Source organism: Semicossyphus pulcher, unplaced genomic scaffold, assembly GCF_022749685.1.
Source record: "Semicossyphus pulcher isolate SPU_LCO1_2020_fin unplaced genomic scaffold, fSemPul1.0.p SCAF_48, whole genome shotgun sequence".
Lineage (NCBI taxonomy): Eukaryota > Metazoa > Chordata > Actinopteri > Labriformes > Labridae > Semicossyphus > Semicossyphus pulcher.
The window spans coordinates 464,613-492,112 of NW_027211724.1; the positions used below are offsets into that span (position 1 = coordinate 464,613).

Genomic DNA, 27,500 nt, shown 5'->3' on the forward strand with positions numbered 1-27,500 from the left:
CACACACACACAGATCAATGACAGGTCATGTGACTCTACTGGAGCTCAATACTCAGCAAATGTTTACATGTGGACGTTGGCACACGCACACGCACACTCACTGCTGTACTTGTGAGGTCTCTCACCTGAGCCTGTTTCTAACTAGAAACCTAAAACAGAGTCCTAGCCGTCGAGCCGTCGAGGAGGAAACGTCCCCGTTTCTCACAGACGTCCTCGCAGCTCAAACTGTCTGTCGGTCTAAACGTCCACGAAGTCCAGAAAAGTCTTCGCTCCTCGTTTAAGACAAATGTTGTTAACTTCTTCGAATGTCCCCACGGCAGAAAATCAACTTCATGTTTCATAGCGACCCAACAAATGTCTTCACTGCTCATTTCATCAGTGATCCTCATTTGACCCCAAATGTTCTTTTCAAAAACAAGCCAACATTTTGAGAACACTCGCTTCATTAACATTAACATGTCTCTTCTTAAAGAAAGCGTCCTCGCCTCCAAATATCGGGAAATGTGTTCACTCCTCGTTTTGATAAAAGTCTTAATGTCCCCAAAATATTCTCACAACCTCCCAAAACTGTCTCCCTTTGAAACTGTCACCTGTGACATCCTCCAATCAGAAACGAGGACAGGTTCTTCAAACGGACGCCGGGCCCCTGTTTGCTCCTTCGGAGGTGTGTTCATGACGTAGCTGAATGGGAAGTCTGAACGCTGTTTGTGATGATGATTTAGAGCAGTGGTTCTGTACTGGTCTCGCTTCAGGAACCACCACAAGCGCCTTAATGACCAATCACGACCCAGGGGTGCGGTTTGGACCTGAGAAGGAACGGAACATCGCAGTGTGTCAACTAAAGACCGCAGTGTACCAGTCGGACCAAACGGGGGCAGTGCGGAAGAGGAAACTCCCCCCTCTACTGTCGGCTCATCCCGTCTCAAGAATGGACCTGTAGCTGGGACTGCCCCATCAGCGAACACCTGACTAAACTACACTACAGCATGTACGTCAAAGGAAACCCATGTTCTTCAAAATAAAAGCGCAGCATCAACTTTTGTTTCCAAGCACACATCCGTGACCCACTGAAAACAGCTCTGCGACCCACTTTTGGGTCCCGACCCACCAGTTGAGAACCACGGATGTAGAGCATCGTGTCCCTGCTGTGCTGCCCCCTTGTGGTGGTCCTGCAGAGACACTAGGAGAGCACAGTGTCATGTTACTGTCACACATGTTACTCAGTGTGCAGGCCTCACATGTGTCTGTGAGCAGCAGCTGCAGCTGCAGGCTGACTGAAGGTGTCTGATGTGAAGCTGCACGTTGACTGTAATGACATTTATTTATAGCGTCTGTTGTTATTAAGAGAGACACAGCTTCATTACAGCCGCAGGTCAGGATCTGTTTGTCCTTTGTAGGCACATCATGATGTTAATAATAACAACATAAACATTATAATAATCATTATTACGATGTACAATGGTTACTTTGTCTGTAGAACATTTTGACTGAATGTAGTGTTTTCCAGTTTAATTAAGGATCTACTTTTCCCTCCGTCGGGTCAGTTGGATAATCCGGATTGTTTGATGAGTCCTCGCTGAGTTCTGTCTCAGTAAATGATGAATCTTTCTGCTGCTTGTCGTCAGGGATTTTTCCTTTTCCATCAATTTTACAGCACTGGAAGTAAATGTGCATGCGCGCGCCCGGCCCGTACGTTTGACGGGAGCGCGCAACTGCAGCAGATGAGAGCGGGAGGAGGGAGGAGGAGGAGTGCGAATGTTACGAGTCACTTCTCATTCCACTAATTTAGCAGAAAGGGGGAGAGAGAGAGGTAGAGAGAGCTCGGCGGTGAGGGGGGACCGAGAAGCGCGCGGACTCTGCGGTATCTGACCTGAAAAAAGAAAAAACACCGCGCTTGCAGCTCAGAAAACCTACAGCACCCAAACGCACCGGGCCGGGCGGGTTCTCCTCCTCCAGGTGTGCGAGGAGGAGAAAATAATACGGTAACGTCGATCATTCATCCGGAGATATCGCGGAGGAATCCGCCGCTGCTGACTCGACACGGACTCGGTGTCCCGGTCCTCCTCACCGAGGACTCACCGGAGGTCTGCAGAGGCACCGGGGGAGAGCGGGAGCGCCGTTTCAGCTCTGATTCTCGCGTTTTCCGCCCACGGACGGAGCGGTCGGTGCCGGAGCCGCCGCGCGGTGTTTACACGGAGGAGCGCGGGGAGGAGGAGGAGCGGCCGAGAAGGAGCGGCCGGGAGCTGCGGACACACGGAGCGGGATTCTGGGAGCTTTTATCGGTGTGAGGGGGGGGGATTTGTATCGGTGCGGGGAAATCAGAGAGAGAGAGAGAGAGAAGGTCTTTCTACCGCCCACCTCCACCTCTCCTCCAGCAGCACCTCCCTGCACCTCCTCAGATGGGTTAACATCGGTCTGTTCTTCCAGCAGCTCCTCGGAGGGTCCGCTTACACCTGCTCACACCTGCCCACCCCGACCTGCGTGGGCCGTATGATGTAGGAGCCAACCCCCCCTCCGCCCCTGTCTCTGCATCGCCATCCTTTAATTTACCACCCCCACCACCCACCCCGTGCACCCCCCCTCCTCACCCAGCGTCCCACCATGCCGGCTGGGATGAAGCCGCTGGAGAAGTTCCTGAAGAAGCAGACCACGGCTCTGACCCGGGCCGGGGGCTTTGTAGGCGGGGTGGCGGACAAGGCCGGCGGGGGCACGGGGGCGTCCCGCCGCAGGGCCAGCCTGTCCCGGGTCGTCCCGTTCTTCAGGGAGACGTCACCGGAGAGCGGCCAGGCCCGGGAGGTGTTCAGGTGAGACATGAGAAGGGGGGGGGGGGGGGGGGGGGGGATGGAGACACTTTTAAATGACAAAGTTCAAATATGTGAACCAACCTGAACCCGACCTGGCAGGGCCGCACTCACCCTTGAGGAGGCACAGGGGCAAAAAAGGGCCCCATTGCCCCCCCGTATGTGTTAGTGGTAACTGTAGCGGGCAGACATGAAGGAAGCTGTGTTCGGACTTTAATCATCAGGAGCTGCTGATCTGCCTCTGCCTCCACATGTGAGCTGGTTCATGTATCGTGTGTTCATGTTGCATAAAACACTGAAGACAATCTAAAGCAGCAGCAGAGCAGCAGCTCCTGTGAGCCTAAATCACTGTTTTTCTCAATGGAGTCTGGTGTGTTTGCTGCACGTCTGCTCCGTGAACCGTCCGTTGATAGTGCGGGTTAATGCTGTGGCTACATAAACGGACGGTTCACGGAGCGGACGTGGTGTTGACTTTAACGGTTCCGTGACTTGATGACATAGCGGATAAATAACAGCAGCAGCCCACAGGTCTGTTTGTGTTTGTGTTATAAAAACCTGTCTCTCCACCTGAGCGATCCTACTGCCTCATCAGGGTGTCTGAACCAGGAGTGATAAAATGTTATGTTCAAGGAAAACAGACTTAAAAGTCTCAAATGATAAGACAAATAATTGTTAGTAGTTTCTATGGACAACACTTTAATGTGGTATCATTTCCTGTTTTAAATATCGCAGAACAAACAAAAAGATATCTCTACGTATGTTTGTTTCCATTATCGTGCAGCCCTAGTGGGCGAAATAAAACTGTGAGTACTCGTCCAATCAGAAACGATCAGCACTGCAAGCCCCGCCCTGAAAGTTCCTGGACCTTTGGAAAGTACTACCCCCTCCCCCCTGAGCAGGGACCTTTTAGGTGGTAAGTCAGCTACCCTGGTTCCTGCTGTGTAAACGCACCTACAGAATGACAATCTGAGCCTGTCAGTGGAAACAACAAGAACTTTTAGTGGACGACCTTTGACCCATCAAGGATTATGTTGCAGCCATTACAGCCTGTTTCACTGCTGCAGGATGAACACATCTATTAGAGACATTCACACTGTGTGTACCTGTGAGTCATTTAGAGCCTAAAATGTGTAAAAATTGGTCTTTAACTTGGACTTTATCAGGTTAAAAGTACCGGTTGGGGGATTATTGGACCGTTCACTACACTACAAAGGTGTGATTATGGAACACCTTCACTCTGCTGCATCACAGGTTTGTAACCCCGGGGCAGTTTGGGGCTGTGCTTCATACCTGATCGACGTTTGTGCTCCAGATTTACCAGTTTTCCTTCATCCCTCAGTCGAGTCCAGTTTCACTGTGTCACAAACACTCCAGACATTCAGTTTCACACGTCCATCAAGTGAGTGAGAGATTTTGATTTTAAAACCAAAGTAAAGCTCCTACATTTCCCATGAAGCACCTCACACACAGAGGCCAATCATAGACTTAGACTTAGACTTAGACTCAACTTTATTGATCCCTTTGGGATGACTCCCTCTGGGAAATTCAATCATCAACGAGGAGCTGCAGTCAGCCGGGCCAGCAGAGCGCCGTCTCTTTTACGAACTCTTGAAAGGGTCAACAACGTGTCGGCTGACGTGATACCAGGTCAAATCACTCACACTGATCAGTTATCAATAATTAGATCATTTCTTTTCATCCGCTCCGATTGTTTACATTTGATGCTGACGACCTCGCTGCAGGTCGGGCATCATGATAAGAAATGAGAAAGTAAGAGACACATTTCCTCCTGAACATTTCAGCCAACTTTGACCTTTGACCCCCTGCAGCCCTGACAGCGAGGACCCCCCCTCCTGGCCCTCAGCCACAGGGACCGGTCTGGTGTCAGTACCCAGCAGCGCTAACGGTTCTGGCTCTGGCTCTGGTTCCGGTTCTGGAGGAGGAGACGTCCGCAGTCCGTCTCTGTCGAGCGACGAGCAGAGCTCCGAGGCCAGCCTGATCACCGAGAGCAGCAGCAGCGGGGGAGGAGGGGGGACGCCACTTCCTCCCGACACACCCGACAACCTGACGCTCGCCGTGCTGGACAGCGTGGCGGGAAGACGTCACGCTCACTGTAAAGGTAAGACATGAAGCCGTTCAACACACGCTCTGGTGTTTCACTTCCTGTTTACCCTGAACGTCCAGCAGCTGCTCAGCAGAGACTGTGGACAGGAAGCTGGTTCATCTTGGTTCAGAAGTTTTCTGATGTTAAATATATCCGACGCACTGATCAGAGGTTCGTTTGGCCTTCAGGTAATTTTTCCAAATGGCCGCTGCTTTGTTTGTAAACAGCTACGTCAGAGCAAATACACTCGTTTGATTCACTCGTTACACTTCTTCATCTCTCCACGTTCAGCTCTTTACATGTGGAGAAACACAAGCACAGCAGCTGTTGGGAAGCTAACTAACTGTCCACAGACTAACAGTTATAGTCGGCTGTCAGAACATTTATCAGCAACTATTTTAACATCCAGACGTCTTCAAGTCTTTGAATCTCTGCTGGTGTCAGTTTGTCCAGATCATCTCAGCTGTGTGTCTGTGGGAAGATGATCATCCATAGATTCATTGATAATAGATATAATCATTAATATCTGCAGCCGAGGATTTCATGGCTGAAGACGTGTTGTGTGCTTACGCTGCTGTTCAGCTGCTGCACAGAGTCAAAGAGACGTTCAGCTGCTGCACAGAGTCAAAGAGACGTTCAGCTGATGCAGAGAGTCAAAGAGACGTTCAGCTGCTGCAGAGAGTCAAAGAGACGTTCAGCTGATGCAGAGAGTCAAAGAGACGTTCAGCTGATGCAGAGAGTCAAAGAGACGTTCAGCTGATGCAGAGAGTCAAAGAGACGTTCAGCTGCTGCAGAGAGTCAAAGAGACGTTCAGCTGATGCAGAGAGTCAAAGAGACGTTCAGCTGATGCAGAGAGTCAAAGAGACGTTCAGCTGCTGCAGAGAGTCAAAGAGACGTTCAGCTGCTGCAGAGAGTCAAAGAGACGTTCAGCTGCTGCAGAGAGTCAAAGAGACGTTCAGCTGCTGCAGAGAGTCAAAGAGACATTCAGCTGCTGCAGAGAGTCAAAGAGACGTTCAGCTGATGCAGAGAGTCAAAGAGACATTCAGCTGCTGCAGAGAGTCAAAGAGTAGTTCAGCTGCTGCAGAGAGTCAAAGAGACGTTCAGCTGCTGCAGAGAGTCAAAGAGACGTTCAGCTGCTGCACAGAGTCAAAGAGACGTTCAGCTGCTGCACAGAGTCAAAGAGACGTTCAGCTGCTGCACAGAGTCAAAGAGACGTTCAGCTGCTGCACAGAGTCAAAGAGACGTTCAGCTGCTGCACAGAGTCAAAGAGACGTTCAGCTGCTGCACAGAGTCAAAGAGACGTTCAGCTGCTGCACAGAGTCAAAGAGACATTCAGCTGCTGCAGAGAGTCAAAGAGACATTCAGCTGCTGCAGAGAGTCAAAGAGTAGTTCAGCTGCTGCAGAGAGTCAAAGAGACGTTCAGCTGCTGCACAGAGTCAAAGAGACGTTCAGCTGCTGCAGAGAGTCAAAGAGACGTTCAGCTGCTGCACAGAGTCAAAGAGACTTTTAGGGAGTCAAAGAGACGTTCAGCTGCTGCAGAGAGTCAACGAGTTTAAACCTCCACTGAGCAGAGCGACAGATTCAGGCTGTTTCTGCAGGAGGATGTTCAGTTCATAGTTCACGTCATACACACTGTTCCTGCAGTGTGTGTGTGTGTGTGTGTGTGGTTACATAATCGCTGCCGTTCCTCTCTCAGAAAGCAGCCTGCTTATTACAGTTGAAGTGGGTGTGCATGCATGCGTGTACCTATGTGCTCCTGCAGGAATGTTTGCCTGCATGCCTTTCTGTGTGTGTGCGTGTGTGTGTGTGTGTGCGCGCTGCAGGGTGTGTGTGTTTGTGTGTGTGTGTGTGTGTGTGTGTGTGTGTTTGTTTTCCTCAAAACAAAATGATATCAAAGATTTATTTTAACTGCTGAAATCTTTGATCAGTTTTAATCAAATAAAAATGTTTCAGACTTTCAAAATAAAATAAATTAAAGTGTTTTGGGGAAAAATGTTTAAAAAGCTTTTATTCTGAAATTAAAATAAATAAAATTGTTTGTAATTTTAATAATATTCTGTAATTAAATGCTGTGATGTTAAATGTCAAGCAGCTCACTCGGGCCCTTTAAACTGCTCTCTCTGTATTCTGTTAGCATGCTAGCTAACTTAGCAGGCTAGCAGCTGAAATAGGCTGTTATCCTGGCATGCCAACTAGCCTAGCATTATGTGCTAGATCAGAGTGGAGGATCAATATCTTCTAAGATGACGTAGCTCACTGTGATTATAGCAGTATTAGCAACATGCTAGCTAGCTTGAAATGATGTTAGCTGGTTGTAGTTGGTTAGCATGCTGTTAGCTTCTGATAGTGAGGTGAGTACAGAGAGCTCTATGCAGGTGTTGGACAGAGCAGGCCTCATGTCGTCCTGCAGTATTAGCTCTGTTAGCACACTGAGCTTCTTTAAAGAGCCGAAGCGTCACAGAGCGACCACTTCATCACGTTAGCTCATCATTAGGACGTGCAGGCAGAAGAGCGTCTGCTCTGTGGTCCTGATTACAAAGATCTAAAGAATAACTTGAGCCTTTAGGATGGAACGCTTCAGAGACATGAAGCACCTGAAGTCATGGAGGAAGTGACGTCACAGTGAGCATAAACACACACGTAGGCACTGACAGGTCTGTAAAGGCTTAAAGGAGCAGTGTGTCCGTCTCCTGTCAGGAGCGTCTCTCTGCTTTCATGTGAGAGCCACGGAAGTGTTTCTGCTTTATTTTGGTCCTGCAGGGAGAGAACAAACCGTTTGAAACTCACCGCAGAGACACAAAAGACCTCCTGGTGGATTACATTAATAATCACCTTCATCACACCTGTCAGAGAGAAGAATGCATCATCATCAGCTGTCAATCATCTTTATCCAACATCAGTTTAAAGAGCGAATATTCACTCAGACTTTACGCTGCCTGCGTCATTGAGCAAAGAAACACGACCTCAATCTGCATCAGAATAAACGTTATTACAAATAAAGTTTTTATTTGATATGTAAGAGGAACACACACACACACACGCGCACACACACACACACACACACACACACACACACACACGTGTTTATTAAGTAATGAGGACTTTTCTTTTCTGCACTCGTCACATTCATGAATAATCCAACACGTTCATCGTGTTAAACTCTGACAAAGGAGGCATTATTACAGCTCAGTGTGTGTGTGTGTGTGTGTGTGTGTGTGTTGGACGCTGCACAGTATTATTATTATGTAACACATCACAGCTCATGTTCAGAGACAGTTTGACGATTGAAACAGAAACGTGTTGACAAAGTTAATCGATCAGCTGATTGGATGTTCAATGATTTGTGTGTTTATCTTTAATGACTTCTTATTGGCGACAGTTTGTTTGTGTTTACTCTTCAGTCTTTGATGTGTGTTTCATGTTCACGTGAGCGAGCAGCTTGTAATGAGACAAACTGAAACATTTGTTCAGATAAAACTGATCCTGTAAGTGAGTCCGAAGAGTTCACAATGTTTGAATAAGGCTGCGGATCATTTTGTGGTGTTCTCATCGATTCAATCAATCAATCGTTTATCAGAAACCTTCTCAGAGGTGCAGATGCTCCGACGTCTTCAGATGACCGTGACACAGCAGAGGACCCCACACCTTTGTTTTCTTCTGTTTCATTCAAAGTGTCACCATGAATTAAACAATGTTCCTGCAGCAGAACAAAAGGCGAGTGGTCGTTCTGCTGCAGAGAGAAGCAGAACGAGTCAGCTGATCCATGACTGACGCACTGTTTCCTGTTCTTTACGTCATTTTACAAACATGTGATTCAACCTTCGATTACAGGAAGTCACATCGTGTAAAAGTGGCTCAATAGACAATTGTCCTCTTTCACAATAAAGGTCTTATTTTCATTATCTATTATTTTTTTTATTGATAATTGTTCTAAAATAATTGCTGAACAGTTTATAATCTCATAAAACAGAAGTAAGCTAAATCTCAGATGGTCTCTTTTTAGTGAGTGAATTATTAGAATGGATTATGAACATGATCTCATGATGATGACGTTTGATCATGTGACACTCAGATCTGTTGTTTCAGTGAGTCTGACAGATTTTCCTCAGGCTGCGCGTTCCACTCCAAAACGTCTCTACGGTGGCCTAGAGGGGACAGGAAGTGGCAGCAGTGTGGGACTGTGACATCACAGCAGCACAAACAGTTACTTTACGAAGGTAAAGATTTGTTTGCTCTGAGCTGCTGATTTCTGATCTGAGATCTGTGCTCACGTTTGTTCTCAGAGTAACACTGAGAAACACAGACTACACGTACGACACAACATGTGATGTCACAGGCGTATCTTTGAGTGCAGGGACTCTTTGGACTACAAATATCCAGTGGTGGTTAATGGACTACAAATGCACCAACTTTAATGACCTTATTTAAACCTGAAAAAGGAAGCGATTTATGCTCACAGACGTTTTATCCCGGGCCTATTAGATGAAACATTTTTCACGTAGTTGATTAAATTCTCAGTGTCAGCTAAGCTAACCCCTTCCACAGGGGACAAAGCATTTTGTTTGCTTAAAGGACAGGAAGCTAATATAGGCTATGCTAATCCAACATCAGACAACAGGAAACCAAGCTAATGTGACTTTAAAGTGTGAAGATAGCAGTACTTCAGTGTTAGCTAACAGGATACCATTCTAACATAGCATTGGCCATTAAAGCTAACGGCAGGTTGAACAAATAGCTAACTTAGCAGTGCTAAAAAATAACATTCAAGGTGCTAAACCACTAGTAAACAAATGTCAATTAACAGGACCTAATGCTAACATAAGCGGCGTTGAGCTACTGGCAGTTTGTTGTTGGCTAACAGAGCATGAAGATATTGTTAGTGGTGTTAAGCTATTGGCAATATTATCTTTAGCAACAGGAAGCTAACATGAAATTAGTTGTGCAAAGCCATCACTTTCAGCTAACGCAAAGCTAACCTGATATTAGCTGTGTTAACTTACCAGGAGTTCAGTTTTGGCTAACATGACACATTGCCAATATGTCACTTATAACGAAGCTACCAGTGACCTGAACCAGACAAAGGATAACATGCTAACGTGACGTTAGCAGAGTAAAGCTACAGGCAGTGTGGTGTCAGCTAACAGGCCTTATTTCTTTCATAGGATTAGCCGTGTTAAGCTACTGGAAGATAAGCTTTTTCAACAAGGCTAACTTAGCAGTGATATAGCCATGCTAAACTACTGCAAGCTAACAGGTTATGAAGCTAACACAACATTGGCAGTGTTAAGTTACTGGCAGTTTAATTTTGGCAAAAGAGAACCTATTCAATCAACATAACGTTAGCTTTCATGTACTGGAAGTTAATTGATGGCTTGTTGATGATTATTATATTATTGGCCAGTTTATATAACCTGTTCAAAGAGTCTGACAGTGAATTATATCTGTGTTATCTTGGCACAGACGCAGACATGATGATGGTCTGCTCTGAGAGCGTGCTGAGGAGTAACTAGTACGACTGATGAGGCTTCTCTTTGGGGGCTTTGATGTTGTGTGTTGCCATAGCGAGGAGTTTGACTGACAGCCAGTTATCCAATCATGACGATCACATACAGGGAGCTTTTTGAGTCCTCCAATCATGACTCCCAGTTTGCGCTGCGTACAGACCTGATGGTTAGAAAGTTTGAATTATATCATTTTATATTTAACAGCTAACATTCAAACTCATGAACACACACAAGTCATCCGAGTCATCGTGCCTCAAGTCAAGTGTCAAGTCATTTATTTTTTGTTCAGTCAAGTCCAAGTCATCAAAACAGTGACTCGAGTCGACTTGAGTCCAAGTCACCAAGTCTGAAGTCCACATCTCTGCTAACAAGACACAAAGAAAAGCTAAAGACTTGTGGTGCTTTTGCTAATGTAACCTGAGCTAAGAGATGGAGCAGGTAGCTGGCCTGTTAGCAAACCTGTTGAATAAAACAAGGCGCAGCACCGCTAGGCTACTGTTTGTTAGCTTTTAACAAACCAGCAGAACATTTCACATCATGATGTTTTAAAGCAGCAGCAGCCTGAGCAGGTTAGCATTGTCATGCTACTTTTTTTTGTCACGGGCTTTGGGAAATTAAATGAATGTCTCTTTCTGTAGTTAGCTTATATAGCATTAGCTGCCGAGCTTCTTAAGCTAAAGAAGAGTCAGATTTCTGAGTACCAGAGAACGCAGAGTCTCCGTCAGACACGAAGACAAACTCAGAGTCTGAGTCCACGTCGTCTGCAGCCGGAAAATTACACCGTGTTTCATATTTAATTACTGCAGAGGCTGAGCCTGTTGATCCCTTCAGTCAGTGTGACCCACATCCAGCTTTATTTTAGCTCTGTGTGTCTGCGTCACACCCACCACACACACACACACACACACACACACACACGCACACACACACACACACACACGCACACACACAGTCCCAGCGACGCCTCACATCCTCTTTGTTTTATGAATTTTAACATTCTTCTCTCAGAGTCGCTTTGTTCTGATGCTCCTCGTGCTCCACGTCACTTCTCTGACGACTGATTCTCACCTGGCTGGTTTTACCTGCCCGAGTCAGGAGCATCACACACACACACTCACACACACACACACACACACACACACACACACACACACACACACACATACACACACACACACACACACAGAAACACTTTACTACTCTCAACCTTTGCCAAAGCAGTTTTTACTGTTTACAGTGAGGGAGGGGGGCATGTCATGGCTCTGATGCTGACAGGTGTGAACAGGTGTTATTCTAAACGTTTCTGTATTTTAGCCACAAAAACAAACAACAAACCCAAATGTACGCTTTACATTTAAAGGGACGTTGATTTAAACACGCTGTTTGTGTGCTGATGATGGAAAAAGCTAAGGAGTGAGACGTCTTTTCTTCGTCTCTGCTGAGGGTTGCACATGCTCAGTACTGATCGAGGTGTGGCCACGCCCTCACTGAGCCGTAACCTGGATGTGAACCATGAACGTTTTATTACAGAGACCTGTGTGAAGGACTCAAAGCTTCTCTCCTGCTTCCAGTTTCATAGCCCACTGAGCATGTGCAGTAGGTTCTCCTGCTCGGCACGGAAACCTTCAGCTTATGTCACAGATTTAAACACATACACCCTGGTCATAAATTATACAGGCAGGAGTCATTTAGTTTCACACAAGAATACAGAGCACATACAGAGCGCGCACGTGTGTGTGTGTGTGTGTGTGTTAAAACCTGTACATGTATCATTTGAAAACAAGCCAGAGACGGATGAAAGTGAACACAGGCCCCAACCAACCAAAGAGCAGCTCTCGTGTGTGTTGGCCGCAGCAGCGTGTCTCTTAACACCGCTCGTTTCCCATGGTGCACTTTGTTTTGAAATCCTGAAGAATGCATGTCCCTGTGTGTGTGTGTGTGTGTGTGTGTGTGTGTGTGTGTGTGTGTGTGTGTGTGTGTGTGTGCAGTTAGACTGAACCTTGAACCAGGATTATCTGCATCAGTCTTACACACACACCCTCACACACCCTCATACACAGACACACACAGTGATGATTGAGGTTATTAAAAGTGTGTGTGTGTGAGGGTGTGTGTGAGGGTGTGTTGCTCAGGCAGTGAGGATTTAAAAAACAATTAATGTGTGTACGTGTGCCCCGCCCTCGTCTGTGACATCACTTCCTGTGCTGTACGAACGTGTTGCATTTGTGATCAGCAGATCTGTTTCACGTTAATGAACAGCTGGTTAGCATCACAAGCTAGCTGCATCGTTCAGCTGCAAAGAACCCTGTACGTCTAAATATTATCATCATATTTACATCCTGTTATTCTGTTAAAACACACACACACACACGCACGCACGCACGCGCACACACACACACACACACACACACACGGATATAAACCTGAGCAGCTGCTGTTCAGAGGATTTTAAAGCTCCAGAAACAAAACAACAATCAGCCAGCGGGCGACATCTGTCTGCCACCCAATAATATTATCACTTAGTGTGTGTGTGTGTGTGTGTGTGTGTGTGTGTGTGTGTGTGTGTGTGCGTGTGTGTGTGTGTGTGCTGCCTGGCAGGTAACACACAGAGACAATAAGTTTCCTGACAGTTTCATAAAAGAGGAACAAACCTGCCAAACCTTCTTATATAACACACACACACACACACACACACACAGGTAGGCGTGTCGGGGCAGGCAGGTGTTCAGGTGAGGCAGAGTTACCTGTGAGACAGAATGTAAACAACATTTCTCCTGAATGAATCTTTATTGTGAAGTATTGTCACTATGCTAGCTTCACAGTTAGCATCATTAGCTAACAGAGTGGAGCTAACGTTAGCACAGGTGAGCTAGTTGTAGTAAAGTCCGTCCGTGTTCAGGTGCGCGGGTCCGCTCCGAGCCGCACGTCAGGCTGAACCAGCGTCTGCGTTCATCATGGACGTGTCAGGTTTCAGTCCGGAGCTGAATGACCCACAGCCGTCTCCTCGTCCTGACACAAACAACCTGAAGATTAAAGTCGACGTGATGAAGCAGCTTCGGTTACAAAGCAGTGACTCTGATGCAGGTTGGCTCTGAGCTAACAGGCTAACTGTAGCTCAGCTGGCTTCTCTGTTCAGACTCAGACGTGAGAGGACTAAAATGTAAAGAGCAGTTAAACTGACAGTATCATGATGTGAGGTGTTTGAATGCCTGACAGCACTGACAGTCAGGTCAAGGTGAGTCCTGCAGGTGGAGGCTCTCTCGGGCTGACGGAGGAGTTTGGTGTGTGAATCTGACCTCTGACCTGTGTTTCCATTTCATGCAGCCTTCTTCTCTCACGTCACACACCTCTTACATTTGTTTTAAGGTTGCTGAATTGGCAGATTCAGATCAGATGAAGTGTTCTCGTCGAGCATGACGCCACACGCCGCGCCGGCGTCATCACCATGCTGCGGCCACAGTGATACATCAGTCAGGAGGAACGGGTCACGGTGCTGCGGCTGCTCTCCTCCTCTGCCTCCGTGTTTCAGCACACGCACCAGCTTTCAGGACCTTAAAGTTCTCGTGTCTGATGCAGTACTGCTCGTATTAGAGAGACGTTAGAACTCACCTGATGTTCCACCACAATGAAGAACTTTATTTTATAACTTTGTTCTCTGCGGGGGAAACCGTCTGTGTCCGTGTGATGGCGTGGGTTTGATTCCCGCTGCAGACGAGACGACAGCGTGACGAGCCGCTCGGAGTGGGAGGATTTGAACTTCTTCAGATAAAGAAGTGAACGAGCTTTCCACTCATTTACCTGTCGCTCTCTCTCTCTCTCTCTCTCTCTCTCTCTCTCACTCTCTCTCTCTCTCTCTCACTCTCTCCTCCGTCTGCTCGACCTCTCCACCTGCAGCTTCCTTTAACTGTGCAGGAGACAGTGTGTGTTTTTAGGTGTGTAGTGTATGGACATGTGTGTGTGCGTGTGTGTGTGTGTGTGTGTGTGTGTGTGCGCAGATACATAAGAGGCACTTTAGCAGCTGTTCACATAGCAACCAGCTCTCAACAAGACATTTGAAAGAGGAGTGGGAGGAAGAGAGAGAGAGAGAGAGAGAGAGAGAGAGAGAGCGAGAGAGAGAGAGAGAGGAAGTCATGTGACTCCTGAAGTGTTCATGGTGACTGTGAGTGTGTCTCTTGTGATGCTGTTGAATAATTGTCCTTTAAGAAAGCAGTGTTTGTTTCTTCCCTCAGCTACGACTGACAGGAGTGTTGGCGCTTCAACACGTCGTCATAGCAGCACGTTAGTAGCTGTCAGTCACACGGTCAGCGTTTATCATCCTAAACTTTATGTTGAGGTGAAATAATAACAGTTTGAGTTTGTTGGGAACAGAAGTGAAATGAAAGACGATGTTAAAGTCTGAGCTCGTCTGCTTCACCTCAGGAGGCGTGTCTGTCCTCTGATGTCGACACAAAGATCTTTCACCTGATTTCAGATCGCAGGTGTTTCTGGTGTCTCTGTCCTCTCCTGTCCGACAGCAGCACAGACATGTGCAGAAAGTCGATCGTTACAGTCTCATAATCCTGACGTGAGTGTCAGACTGACTCAGACTGAAGTGGAGATGTAAAGAATTGTGCGTGCATCACATTTAATCCTGCTCTCAGAATTATTTCCTCATTTTGAAACCAGTTTTCTTCCTCAGATTTCTCCTCTTCTTGTCCTCTCAGTCTTCTCGCTCTCTGGCTCTCGGCCTCCTCGTAGGCGTTCTTTACATCCCGTTTGGATTCAGCTGCTTTCTCTCCTCTTCCTCCCACGTTCACACTCGTCCTCCACATTCACACCAGCTCTGCTCGTCCTTCCTCACATGGCTCTGCCTGCACTCTCATTAATATGAGCCTGTTTGCCTGCTCACGTTAGCTGTGAGTTTGAGTCTGAGGATATTTACGTTCACAGACACCAAACATGAGACTGATGTTAATGAAGTAACAGGGCGTCCTGAAGAGTCCGTCTGCAGGAGCAGAGCTTCTTTCACAAACTGAGCTGCAAAGGACATTTTTAATCTCAGTGTTTCAGATCATTAACATTTTGTTTCAACTGTTGAACCGTTAAATGACCCCGTTTCTGTACCTCAAAATACTGCGTTTCTGTACCTCAAAATACTGCGTTTCTGTACCTCAAAATACTAAGTTTCTGTACCTCAAAATACTGCGTTTCTGTACTTCAAAATAGTACGTTTCTGTACGATAAATACTGCATTTCTGTACCTCAAAATACTGCGTTTCTGTACTTCAAAATACTGCATTACTGTACCTCAAAATACTACGTTTCTGTACAATAAATACTGCGTTTCTGTACCTCAAAATACTACGTTTCTGTACAATAAATACTGCGTTTCTGTACCTCAAAATACTGCATTTGTGCACCTCAAAATACTGGGTTTCTGTACAATAAATACTGCGTTTCTGTATGTCAAAATACTGCGTTTCTGTACCTCAAAATACTGCGTTTCTGTACGATAAATACTGCGTTTCTGTATGTCAAAATACTGCGTTTCTGTACTTCAAAATACTGTGTTTCTGTACAATAAATACTGCGTTTCTGTATGTCAAAATACTGCGTTTCTGTACCTCAAAATACTGCGTTTCTGTGCGATAAATACTGTGTTTCTGTACGTCAAAATACTGCGTTTCTGTACGATAAATGCTGCGTTTCTGTGCGATAAATACTGCGTTTCTGTACATGAAAATACTACGTTAGTATGAAAATACTACGTTTCTGTACAATAAATACTGCGTTTCTGTACATGAAAATACTGCGTTTCTGTACGATAAATACTGCGTTTCTGTTCGTCAAAATACTGCGTTTCTGTACATGAAAATACTGCGTTTCTGTACGATAAATACTGTGTTTCTGTACATGAAAATACTGTGTTTCTGTACGACTGCATTTCTGTACGATAAATACTGCGTCTGACTGTCCTGTTGTGTTTTTGTACACCTTGTACTGTCCTGTTCTGTGTAGTACTGCGTATTTGCTGCACTGTACTGCTTTTATTGGTCACGGGAAGCTCCTGCAAAATAAAGTGTGTCCGATTCTTTCATTTTGTTTGATAATTGGTGATTGTAAGAATGTGATCGTTTTGGTATCAGCAGATAATTAATATTAAAGGAACACGATCAATAACTCTGATCATCTGTTAAACTGAACCTCAAACAGCCGCTGAGATTTACTGTCCGGATAAATCAAGTCAAGTATCGATTATGTGACCGATCAATCAGCCACATCGTCAGTATCACAAGTCCATTACCAGTTACACACACACACACACACACACACACACACACACACACACACACACACACATACGCACACACACACACACACACAAACACACACACACACACACATATGACGCTGTTTCTCTCTCTCTGTGTTTCTTCTCTCACATTTTCCTCCTCATCCTCTCAATGTCGGCAACGTGGTGTCTCTATGGTAACCGCCTGCAGAGAGGCGGACCCCGACAGGACACGCCCACTGCAGCATGCATCTCTCTCTCACACACACACACACACACACACACACAGAGTGAGTGTTGCTCTGGTTTTAGCTGCATGTTAAATTACAGACGTGTCCTGCTGCAGCTGCTCCGTCTTTGTTCCAGATTTAGTTTAAAAACTGGTTTGATGTGAATGTTTGTGTCTGCAGTGAAAACATGGTCACTGTGTCTCTACGGTTCTGTACACACCGACTGATCCTCAGCTCTGCTCTGCAAATCAGAAACAACCAGGCTAAATATGTCTGCATGGCCTATATTTAGTGTGTGTGTGTGTGTGTGTGTGTGTGTGTGTGCGTGCGCGTGCGCGTGCGTGTGTGTGTGTGTGAGTGTGCGTGTGCGTGTGCGTGTGCGTGTGCGTGCGCGTGCGCGTGCGTGTGCGCGTGCGTGTGCGTGCGCGTGCGTGTGCGCGTGCGTGTGCGTGTGTGTGTGTGCGTGTGCGTGTGTGTGTGTATGATAGACTTTAAATATATCTGATGTATTGTAAGTCGTGTTTTGACCACTGAAACCTCTTGTTCTTATCTGTGGCGGCCCAGGCAGGCAGTCAGGACTGTTGTTGGCTGCTCCTGCAGAGACGTCGTCGGGCCGAAGTGATGAGGAGACCGGGTCCTCTTAGTTACCTGGTTCTCGTCCTTCACCTGTCGCTCTCTCACTGGAGATTCAGGTGGGCGAGCAGCCACTCCTCTACGTCCCACGAGCTCTCTGAGCTTCTTCAGTCTGATGGATCATTTCCAGTCAGCCATCACCACTGGAATCTCCTGTGTGGTAAACATGATGGTTAACTAGCTCATTACCAGCTAATGAATTAGCCACAAGCACTGTTTAGCTTTGATAGCTTAGCGTTAGCTAACCCCTCCCTCCTGTCCTGCTCCACCCTCATCCAACTCCGGCTCCAGGAAACCAAGATGGCGAGGCTTCATATCGTCAGTTGAGAAGCCAGCTTTGTTTAATGTTGGTGATGTGTTCAAGTGCACTCTGTAAAAATGACCTCTCTCTTTGTGTCTCTGTGTAGAAACTCTGCTGGATGACTTCATGTTGACACATCCCATCTTCCTGACGGCCGACAGGTTCCAGCAAGTTCTGCTGCAGCAGTATCCTTCACACACACACACACACACACACACACACACACACACACGCACACACACACACTCATGCATAATTACCTGGACAGAATGTGCTCACAGCACTGTGTGTGAATAATAGAGGTGAGCATGAGCCTCCATGCACGTGTTTGACAGTTGAGCTGAAATGTACCGCTTAGCTTACTGCTTTAGCTGTTAGCATTGTTGCTAACAGGCAGCTTGCTTCCTGTGTGCGCTTGTAAAGTTCATATTTTGTCACTATAGCTGCTTTGTATGTCCTTGTAGCAGAGTGGTAAATATGTCCTGATGCTCCAGAACACTTTAGTTTAAATGAGGTGATTAAACGAGCCACGACCTGTCCGTAGAACTGCTCGTCGGTCGGGGACGTCTTTAGACGGGACGTGAATTCACTGAAAGCTGTGCGTTTGCTTTTGGCTTTGACGTGCGAACTCTTTAAATGGGTTCAGAACAAAAGTTAATTTTTGAATGGAAAAGATTTTATACACAGTCAGCAGCCCGCATCGTGCAGCACGAGGATGTGTGCTGGTGCTAACAAAAAACAAAAAAACAGGACTGAGATCATTTTCATTTTAAAGTTCTTGTCGTCTCACAGACAGACCTGACAAACCATGAGCTCAGCCTGTGTACAAACCTGCCTCCTGATGTAGTTCTCTCAGCATCCTCTCAGCCTGTTTATTGTCATTAAATCTCAGTAACATCTGTTTGTTGTGGCTTCATAGCGCTGTAGTGAGACAGATCTCAGCCCACCTGTGACTTGATAGATACAGTGAAACTGCCACTCAGTGGAGACAGATGGACAGGCGCTCCACAGCTGGAACAGAACGCCGGTAGTTGGTGTCCATCAGCGAAATCCTGGTTCTGATCCGAGCTAACAGCTCAGCACACTGGGCACTGGTCAGCCTCGAGGAGCTGGAAGCAGCAGGAGAGTTCATCAGACACAGCTCAGGAGGAGGAGGGGGGTTAACCAGCTGTGAGAGGACAGGAGATGGGATGTGTTAGCTGTTAGCTCAACCAGCTAGCCCTGTGTGGTCACTCGCGCTGCATGGGGCTGGAGCTTCGGTCGTGAAATATTTCGGTGCAGAGCAAATTGTATTTCTTTGTTGTTCTGATTAAATCAGATCATCTGGTTTCATGTGTGATGATAAAATCTAAAGCCACATCTGCTCTGAACACGTGTGACAAACGAGTTCAAGATAAAACATCACAAACAGCAGCATCTGAACCGAAACGGACGAAGACGACAGCTGACTTCAACCAGCAGGTTAACAGTGTGATGCTGCGTTGTTTTAAACGCAGATGAATGTGTTTTATTTCCTGTGCAGTGACAGAGCGATGGTCGTCCACGTGAACACACTCACCCACACACAGATAAAGAGCAGAGAGCTGCAAGGAGGAAGTGGAGCAGAGAGGGATGTGGGCGGACGAAGAGTGGGAGGGCTGGACGGAGAGAAACGCTCGTCTTCATCTGCTGACAGAAACACAGAAATCAGCTCGGTCTCTGTTAGAGAGACGAACACAACGAGACGTTCGGCCTGTCCTCGCACGTTGTTCAAACCACATCTCAGAACACAGACTGAGTCACAGACGTCAGAGTCACACACGGCTCGAGGTTTGTCTTTAGCGGCGTTATATAACAGGATGCAGACCCTCCTCTCTGCACACACATGTAGAAACAGACATGCAGATGTGCTCGAGCAGTCAGTCTCTGGTGGTTCTGGTGTCGGCCTGCTGGCAGGATAGAAGAACAGCACAGCTGATTTCATGGACGGGATTTAAGCGTCAGTTTGTCGCAGCAGCTGAAAACATCAGAGAAGGACTGAAAAGTGACTTTAGTTTAATGACATTTAGAGTCTGCCTGTCTGCCTGTCTGTCTGTCTGTCTGTCTGTCTGCCTGTCTGTCTGTCTGCCTGTCTGTCTGTCTGTCTGCCTGTCTGTCTGTCTGTCTGCCTGTCTGTCTGCCTGCGTGTCTGTCTGTCTGTCTGTCTGCCTGTCTGTCTGTCTGTCTGCCTGCGTGTCTGTCTGTCTGTCTGCCTGTCTGTCTGTCTGTCTGTCTGTCTGTCTGCCTGCCTGTCTGTCTGTCTGTCTGTCTGCCTGCGTGTCTGTCTGTCTGTCTGTCTGCCTGCGTGTCTGTCTGTCTGTCTGCCTGCCTGTCTGTCTGTCTGTCTGTCTGCCTGTCTGTCTGTCTGTCTGCCTGCGTGTCTGTCTGTCTGTCTGTCTGTCTGCCTGCCTGTCTGTCTGTCTGTCTGTCTGTCTGTCTGCCTGCCTGTCTGTCTGTCTGCCTGTCTGTCTGACTGTCTGCCTGTCTGTCTGCCTGTCTGCCTGCCTGTCTGTCTGTCGGAACGTCTTTAGTTACACACATCAGGACGTAACCCTGATTAATGAGGACGGAGGGGGTGTGTCCTAGGCCCAGTCAGGTTGACCGAGTCTGTGCAGCCATTTTCAACTAATCTGTGTTCCATGATGACATCACCTGACGTGTGTGAAGGGGGACGTGTGTGACAGGGGACGTGTGTGAAGGGGGACATGTGTGACAGGGGACGTGTGTGAAGGGGGACGTGTGTGAAGGGGGACGTGTGTGACAGGTGACATGTGTGAAGGGGGACGTGTGTGACAGGGGACGTGTGTGAAGGGGGACGTGTGTGAAGGGGGACGTGTGTGACAGGGGACGTGTGTGAAGGGGGACGTGTGTGACAGGGGACGTGTGTGACAGGGGACGTGTGTGAAGGGGGACGTGTGTGACAGGGGACGTGTGTGAAGGGGGACATGTGTGAAGGGGGACGTGTGTGACAGGGGACGTGTGTGAAGGGGGACATGTGTGAAGGGGGACGTGTGTGACAGGTGACGTGTGAAGGGGGACGTGTGTGACAGGGGACGTGTGTGAAGGGGGACGTGTGTGACAGGGGACGTGTGTGACAGGGGACGTGTGTGAAGGGGGACGTGTGTGAAGGGGGACGTGTGTGACAGGGGACGTGTGTGACAGGGGACGTGTGTGACAGGGGACGTGTGTGAAGGGGGACGTGTGTGACAGGTGACGTGTGTGACAGGGGACATGTGTGAAGGGGGACGTGTGTGACAGGTGACGTGTGTGACAGGGGACATGTGTGAAGGGGGACGTGTGTGACAGGTGACATGTGTGAAGGGGGACGTGTGTGACAGGGGACGTGAGTGACAGGGGACGTGTGTGACAGGTGACGTGTGTGACAGGGGACATGTGTGAAGGGGGACGTGTGTGACAGGTGACATGTGTGAAGGGGGACGTGTGTGACAGGGGACGTGAGTGACAGGGGACGTGTGTGACAGGTGACATGTGTGAAGGGGGACGTGTGTGACAGGGGACGTGTGTGAAGGGGGACGTGTGTGACAGGTGACGTGTGTGACAGGGGACATGTGTGAAGGGGGACGTGTGTGACAGGTGACGTGTGTGACAGGGGACATGTGTGAAGGGGGACGTGTGTGACAGGTGACGTGTGTGACAGGGGACATGTGTGAAGGGGGACGTGTGTGACAGGTGACATGTGTGAAGGGGGACGTGTGTGACAGGGGACGTGAGTGACAGGGGACGTGTGTGACAGGTGACATGTGTGAAGGGGGACGTGTGTGACAGGTGACATGTGTGAAGGGGGACGTGTGTGACAGGGGACGTGTGTGACAGGGGACGTGTGTGACAGGGGACGTGTGTGACAGGGGACGTGTGTGAAAGGGGACGTGTGTGACAGGGGACGTGTGTGAAGGGGGACGTTTGTGACAGAGGACATGCGTGAAGGGGACATGCGTGAAGGGGCCACTCCGGAACATTTTGGTGCAGACTGTCATAGACTTTCCTGGGAATGGTCAGGAGTGCATGAGAGAGGCTTCAGAGAAGCTGCGTGTGTTCCTGAGCTGCAGAGAGAGAAAGTTCAGCTTCTCCTCTGAAACAGCAGCAGGATTATAAAGTATGGCGCCCTCCTCAGGCCGCTGCATGCACTGCTTTTACTGTGTTTTTACAGTGTGTGTGAAGAGACTGAGGCAGCTGTGTGTGTGTCTGTGTGTGTGTGTGTGTGTGTGTGTGTAGTGATATGTGGGTCATCATGGCGGCTCCGTCTCTCTGTAGTTACAGTCTCTCCTCAGAGCTGAAACGTGGATCCACAGCTCATTAAGCTGCCGTCAGTACAGAGACACGTTTGAAATGAATAATGTGATTAACACTGTTTGATTGGACTCTGGTTAAACTGTTTCCTCCAGTTTCCCCCTTAACTCAAACTTCCCCAGATTCTCTCTGGAGACGGAGGCGAAGGAGGGAGAAGTGGGAGGGAGGGAGGCAGAATGGGAGAGAAGAAAGGCCGGAGGAGGAGGAGGAGGAGAAGAGGAGAGGAGGGATGGAGAGACAGAGGTGGAGAGTGATGGAGCGATGGACGAAGCAGAGAGGAAGCAGGCGGTGCTGAACGTGGCGTTTCGATACCTGGACACCTACAGAGAGCTGCTGCAGGAGGAGGGGGAGCGCAGCAACAGCTTCCCCAAGGTAACACACACACACACACGCACACACACACACACACACACACGCACACACGCACACACACACACATCATAACGCTTTCATTTCATACATAATACAATTAACAACAGCATATTTACACCAGTATGACCTCTTTAACCTAAACCACTCTGTGCTTATATACACCTGTGTGTGTGTGTGTGTGTGTGTGTAGGAGCTGTACCTGTGTGCGGTTCAGGAGTTGAGTCGGTATCCTGAGCTGGTGGAGGACGTTCTCAAACTGCAGAGATGGACCGAGATCTTACACTGCCCGTAAGACACACACACACACACACACACACACACACAAAAAAAAATATATATTTATATACATGATAAATATAATAGATGTGTGTGTGTGTGTGTGTGTGTAGCTCTGAGGAGGAGAAGGAGAGCAGGAAGAAGCAGGTTCGTCCTCTGTTCAGACACTTCAGACGCATCGACGCCTGCCTGCAGCCCCGAGAGGCCTTCAGAGGCTCCGACGAGAGTACGACACACACTGAAATACACACATCATATCTGTCTACACACACACACACACACACAGCTGAAATGCAAACACACCTGCAGTCTGTGGTCTGGATATACAAATCACAAACTGACTGACACACCCAGGACACACACACTTAGCATAAAGACTTGAAGCAGGAAGAAACTGCTAGCCTAGCGGCATCAAAACACACGATTATAAACAGGTCATATCTTGTTAGCTAACAAGCTTTAAGCTAATAAGCTAGTCATTAATCCTCCCTGGAGGCAGCTGGGTTAGGTGAGTAAAGCCAGGGCCAACAGAAGGTAAATATAAGCATGAATATAAGTAGAATTAGAAGGTAGCTTAATGCTAATGAGAGGCTAACTCTAAGCTGTCGATATAGCACCTAGAAGCTAACATGGGCTAACCATAGGCTATATTGGAGAGAGTGCAAAGGTTTGATAATAAGCTTCTTGTCCATCAGATATAAATTAAAGTACAGGGTTACTGTATGCTAATCGACCTTAGAAGCTAACTGAAGTAACTGGACATATTAGCTAACTATAAGCTTGTAGGAACTAGATCTAAACTAACAGGTGCTATAGGTTAACTGTCAGCTTAAAGAACCTAGAAGCTAACTCCAATAAAGCTGGATCTAAAAGCTAACTGTAAAATTCAAAAACTATATCCCGTCTAAATGAACAGGATTTTGAAGCTAACCTTAAGCTAATACAACCGAGAAGTGAAATAGATTCATATGTTCATCTTATGGTTAGCTTTTAGGCTAAAAGCTAACAGTGAGCTGACAGAACCCCAAAGCTAGGTCTAAAGTCATGTGACCTAGAAGCAAATGATTATCAGCTAAATTGAATCCAACAGGACCTTAAAGCTAATCTTAAACCAACAGAACGTAGAAGCTAAGTTAACAGGACCTCGTAGCTAACTGTCAGCTAATACAACCTAAATGCTTATTGCATCACTGTTAGCTTCAGCTTATAAGCTAACCATAGTGTAACCCAGAGGCTTTAAACTAGCTCATCCCAGAAGCTTATGATAAAACTAGCTAAAAATGATCAGGATGTAGAAGCTAACTTTAAGCTAATATAACTTTTTGTAAGGCAGTGTCCTTGCTTGCAGTCTCTGGGTGTCTCAAACACCATTACTGAATGTTTATTCCACGTGTGTGTGTGTGTGTGTGTGTGTGTGTGTGTGTGTGTCCAGTCTTCTGCAGGGTCTACACTCCGGATCATTCCTACGTCACCATCAGGAGCCGTCTGTCCTGCCGGGTCGGAGAGATTCTGGCTCTGGTCCGAGAGAAGCTCCAGTACAGCGAAGACCAGCCCGTTCTGCCCGGACACCTCATCCTGGTGGCTGTCACGTCAGCCGGAGGTCAGACAGCCATCACTTCTCTGACCTCAAACACAATAATAATATATTTTCTTCATTATATCTTTAATGTAAATGTTCTAATGACTGTGTTCAGAGAAGGCCGTGTTTCGTCCCAGTGACGAGGCCGTGTTCACCACGCTGGGAGTCAACACACACCTGTTCGCTTGTGAACCTTCTGAGCTCGACTCACTGGTGAGAAACGGACTGACTCGTTAAATAAATGTGTTGATTTACTAAAGAGCATATGCAGCCAACAACAGAGCATTAAAGGTTATTTAAAGGTTAAATAAAAAGATGTAGATGTTCCCTCCACCGCCCCCTGGAGGCCTGGAGGGTTTGTTGCCTCCACAGAAGCTCATGTGGAGCTGTCACAGAGCTGTTGTTGTCAGGTTGAAGATGTGACACACTTTGACAAAAACAGACTGTGTTTTGTAATTTGTGATGTAACTTCCTGTGCCCTCAGCTTCCTCTTCCTGAGGAGATCCACTGGACGCCAGGCGACAGCAAACTCCACGACATGTCAGCCGAGGAGGTCGCCAATCAGTTGGTGGTGTTCGACTGGGAGCTCTTCAGCTGCGTGCACGAGGTCAGGCTGATGCTTTCTATTCTGGATCTGTCTTCTGGTGTATTAACATGCAGAAAGTGAAGAAAACACTAAAGCTACTGTTATTCATGCAAAGTCACAAAACAAGAAATACTTTTATTTGTTATCATAAAACATCAAACGTGGTTGTTTATGGTGATTTCCTTACATTAGTCAGTGAGGTTGTACACTCTGAAACCTCTAAAATGACTGTTTTTATGAATGGAGTCTGGTGTGTTTGCAGAGAGCGAGGTAACGTCTGTTTGTGGTTAAAACAACCATCTTCCTTCAAAGGTCTCTCTCTGTAGGGATCCTTTCTGTAACATATCCTACAGACAGCTGCAGTCAGAGGCTGCTTCCAAGTCTCTTAAATTGCATCCATGTTTCCTTCACTTGCGTCGTTCACTTGCGTCTTAGTCCCTCCCACCAGAGATGCATGGAGAGACGCGAGGAAACCAAGAGAGGAGAGAGGAAACGAGGGAATGTTTTTTAAGAGACATGAGACGTCCTTTCCGATGAAGCGTCACGTGCTGCAACGTCCGTTTGTGATGATCGCGTCAGCTGATCACTGCTGGATCAGCTGTCAGTCTGCTTTAACAACTGTTTGTGTCTGCACACATGTGCTCTGTATTCATTCTAATAAAACGCACAGTAACAGTGTTGCCTCTCTGTAACCTGTTACCTGTGTAACAAACACCTGCACATGAAGAACAGGCTGCAGTCTGTGTTCCTGCTGCAGAGCCAGACGGACATTTCTTACCAGCACTGTGTCTTTATATTATTTGTTCATTATTTACATTTGTGATCACTGATCATCTGATCTGAGTTAATTATTTAATAAGCCCAAATACTGTCTGTTCATGAACTATGAACATTATTGATTAGGCTCAAAGTTTCAGGATAAATAGAAATCAATTCACGCTGATCAAAGCCCGACCTCACTGATGATCACGCTCACACGTAAAAAGTGTTACCTGCTGACGCTCCTGCTCCCTCTGAATTCATTCATTCATCTGTAATAAAAGTTAGCAGGGGAATAACTGATCATGACAAGAGGTATTTCTTTAGATTACATTTAATAGAAATGAATCTGTTTTTGCCGCTTTTGATTTTTAGACAACTTATTTCTAATCAGATGTTGACTCAGAAAACAAATCAAATGTGCAGTTATTCACTGCATTTTATATATTTTACGACAAGTTATGATCAATATTTCGTTCTAAACGATCTCAGCTTGTCAGATACCAACTCATTATACCGACGTTGTTTATAGTCGGTTTCAAGGCGCCCTATAAAGTCTGTTTTAAGGTCCGCTTCTTCCTCTCTGCGATATGAAACTCCGGTGATGTTGTGAAGTTTCACATAAGTCCGATCTGCTGCAGCGTCCAATCACTAACTGATCTGTAATAAGGGGGCGTGTCGGCCAGTAAAAGACTCCCGTGGAGGCTGCTCTCGTGTATCCTCGCTTATCGCTCCTCGGATCTCCCTCCTCTCTCCTCGCTCCTCCGAGCAGCGATAAGAGCTTTGAGACAGTCCTCAATATGGCGGCTCCGGAACTACTTCCGGTTCGGGCGAGGAGCGAGGAGCGAGGAGCGAGGAGCTATCAAATAAGAGACTTGGGAGGCAGGCAGAGTTTTCATCCGTGTCTTCTTCTTCTTTGGTGTCTGCTGCAGGTGGAGTTTGTGTGTTACGTGTTTCATGGAGAGCAGTCCCGCTGGCGCCCCCTGAACCTGGAGCTGGTCCTGCAGCGCTGCAGCGAGGTGCAGCACTGGGTGGCCACCGAGATCCTGCAGTGTCAGTCGCTGCCCAAGAGGATCCAGCTGCTGCGCAAGTTCATCAAGATCGCAGCCCTGTGAGTCCACGCAGGAGACTGTGCACAATATGAGCTTTATCTAGAGATATGAGAGTCTGTTTCCTCACAGGAGATAAACCAACTCAGCATCCAGTCAGATAACAGCTCACTGTCAGGAGCGTCTCTGTTTAGACTTAGTGCTGAATATTTGATTAATCTAATAATAATAATCTCATCAATATTTTAATGAAGCACTTTAATATTTTACAGTTCGAGTCTTATCGGATGAGATCAGCCTCTTGTTAACCTGTCACAGTCACATCTGTACACACCTGTACCTTCATGCTTCACTGAAGCTGTTTGACTGTTTGTCCTGCAGAGGGCGCTCTGACCTCTGTTAACACCGTGATGTCATGTCCTCGTCTGTGAGGACGTTTCAAACGTTTCAGGGGAAACAGACAGACAGTGATTCTCTTCACTTCTTTCTGTGTCCTCTACACCTGTACCTGTGTGACCCTCAGGTGTGCCTACAGGTTAACGACAGGACTTCTTGATATGTTTACCTTGTTAGGTTTTGGGCTGCTGCACGTCGGCGTGTCTTTAAACATCACGTCATGTTTTAGAACGAGCTCCAGGGTTTCTGCCATTAATCACAAACGTCATGACAGTAAGAGGTGTGTGTGTGCTTAAAGCTAATGAAGTTTGAT

At 47.2% G+C, this 27,500-nt stretch overlaps 1 protein-coding gene across 13 annotated transcripts in view; it reads left to right on the forward strand.

Moving 5' to 3' along the window:
- The first annotated feature begins 1,739 nt into the window (after window positions 1-1,739).
- The window catches only part of rapgefl1 (Rap guanine nucleotide exchange factor (GEF)-like 1), a 38,763-nt gene continuing 13,002 nt past the window's right edge, over window positions 1,740-27,500 (forward strand). For all 13 annotated transcript variants that reach the window (XM_069680838.1, XM_069680832.1, XM_069680844.1 and 10 more), the window contains exons 1-10: window positions 1,740-2,804; window positions 4,631-4,920; window positions 17,951-18,029; window positions 22,293-22,542; window positions 22,733-22,830; window positions 22,932-23,044; window positions 24,251-24,418; window positions 24,513-24,610; window positions 24,882-25,004; window positions 26,675-26,853. In XM_069680838.1, the coding sequence (XP_069536939.1) occupies window positions 2,602-2,804; window positions 4,631-4,920; window positions 17,951-18,029; window positions 22,293-22,542; window positions 22,733-22,830; window positions 22,932-23,044; window positions 24,251-24,418; window positions 24,513-24,610; window positions 24,882-25,004; window positions 26,675-26,853 (1,601 nt within the window). In that variant the 5' untranslated portion in view covers window positions 1,740-2,601. The remainder of the gene's footprint in view (window positions 2,805-4,630; window positions 4,921-17,950; window positions 18,030-22,292; window positions 22,543-22,732; window positions 22,831-22,931; window positions 23,045-24,250; window positions 24,419-24,512; window positions 24,611-24,881; window positions 25,005-26,674; window positions 26,854-27,500) is intronic.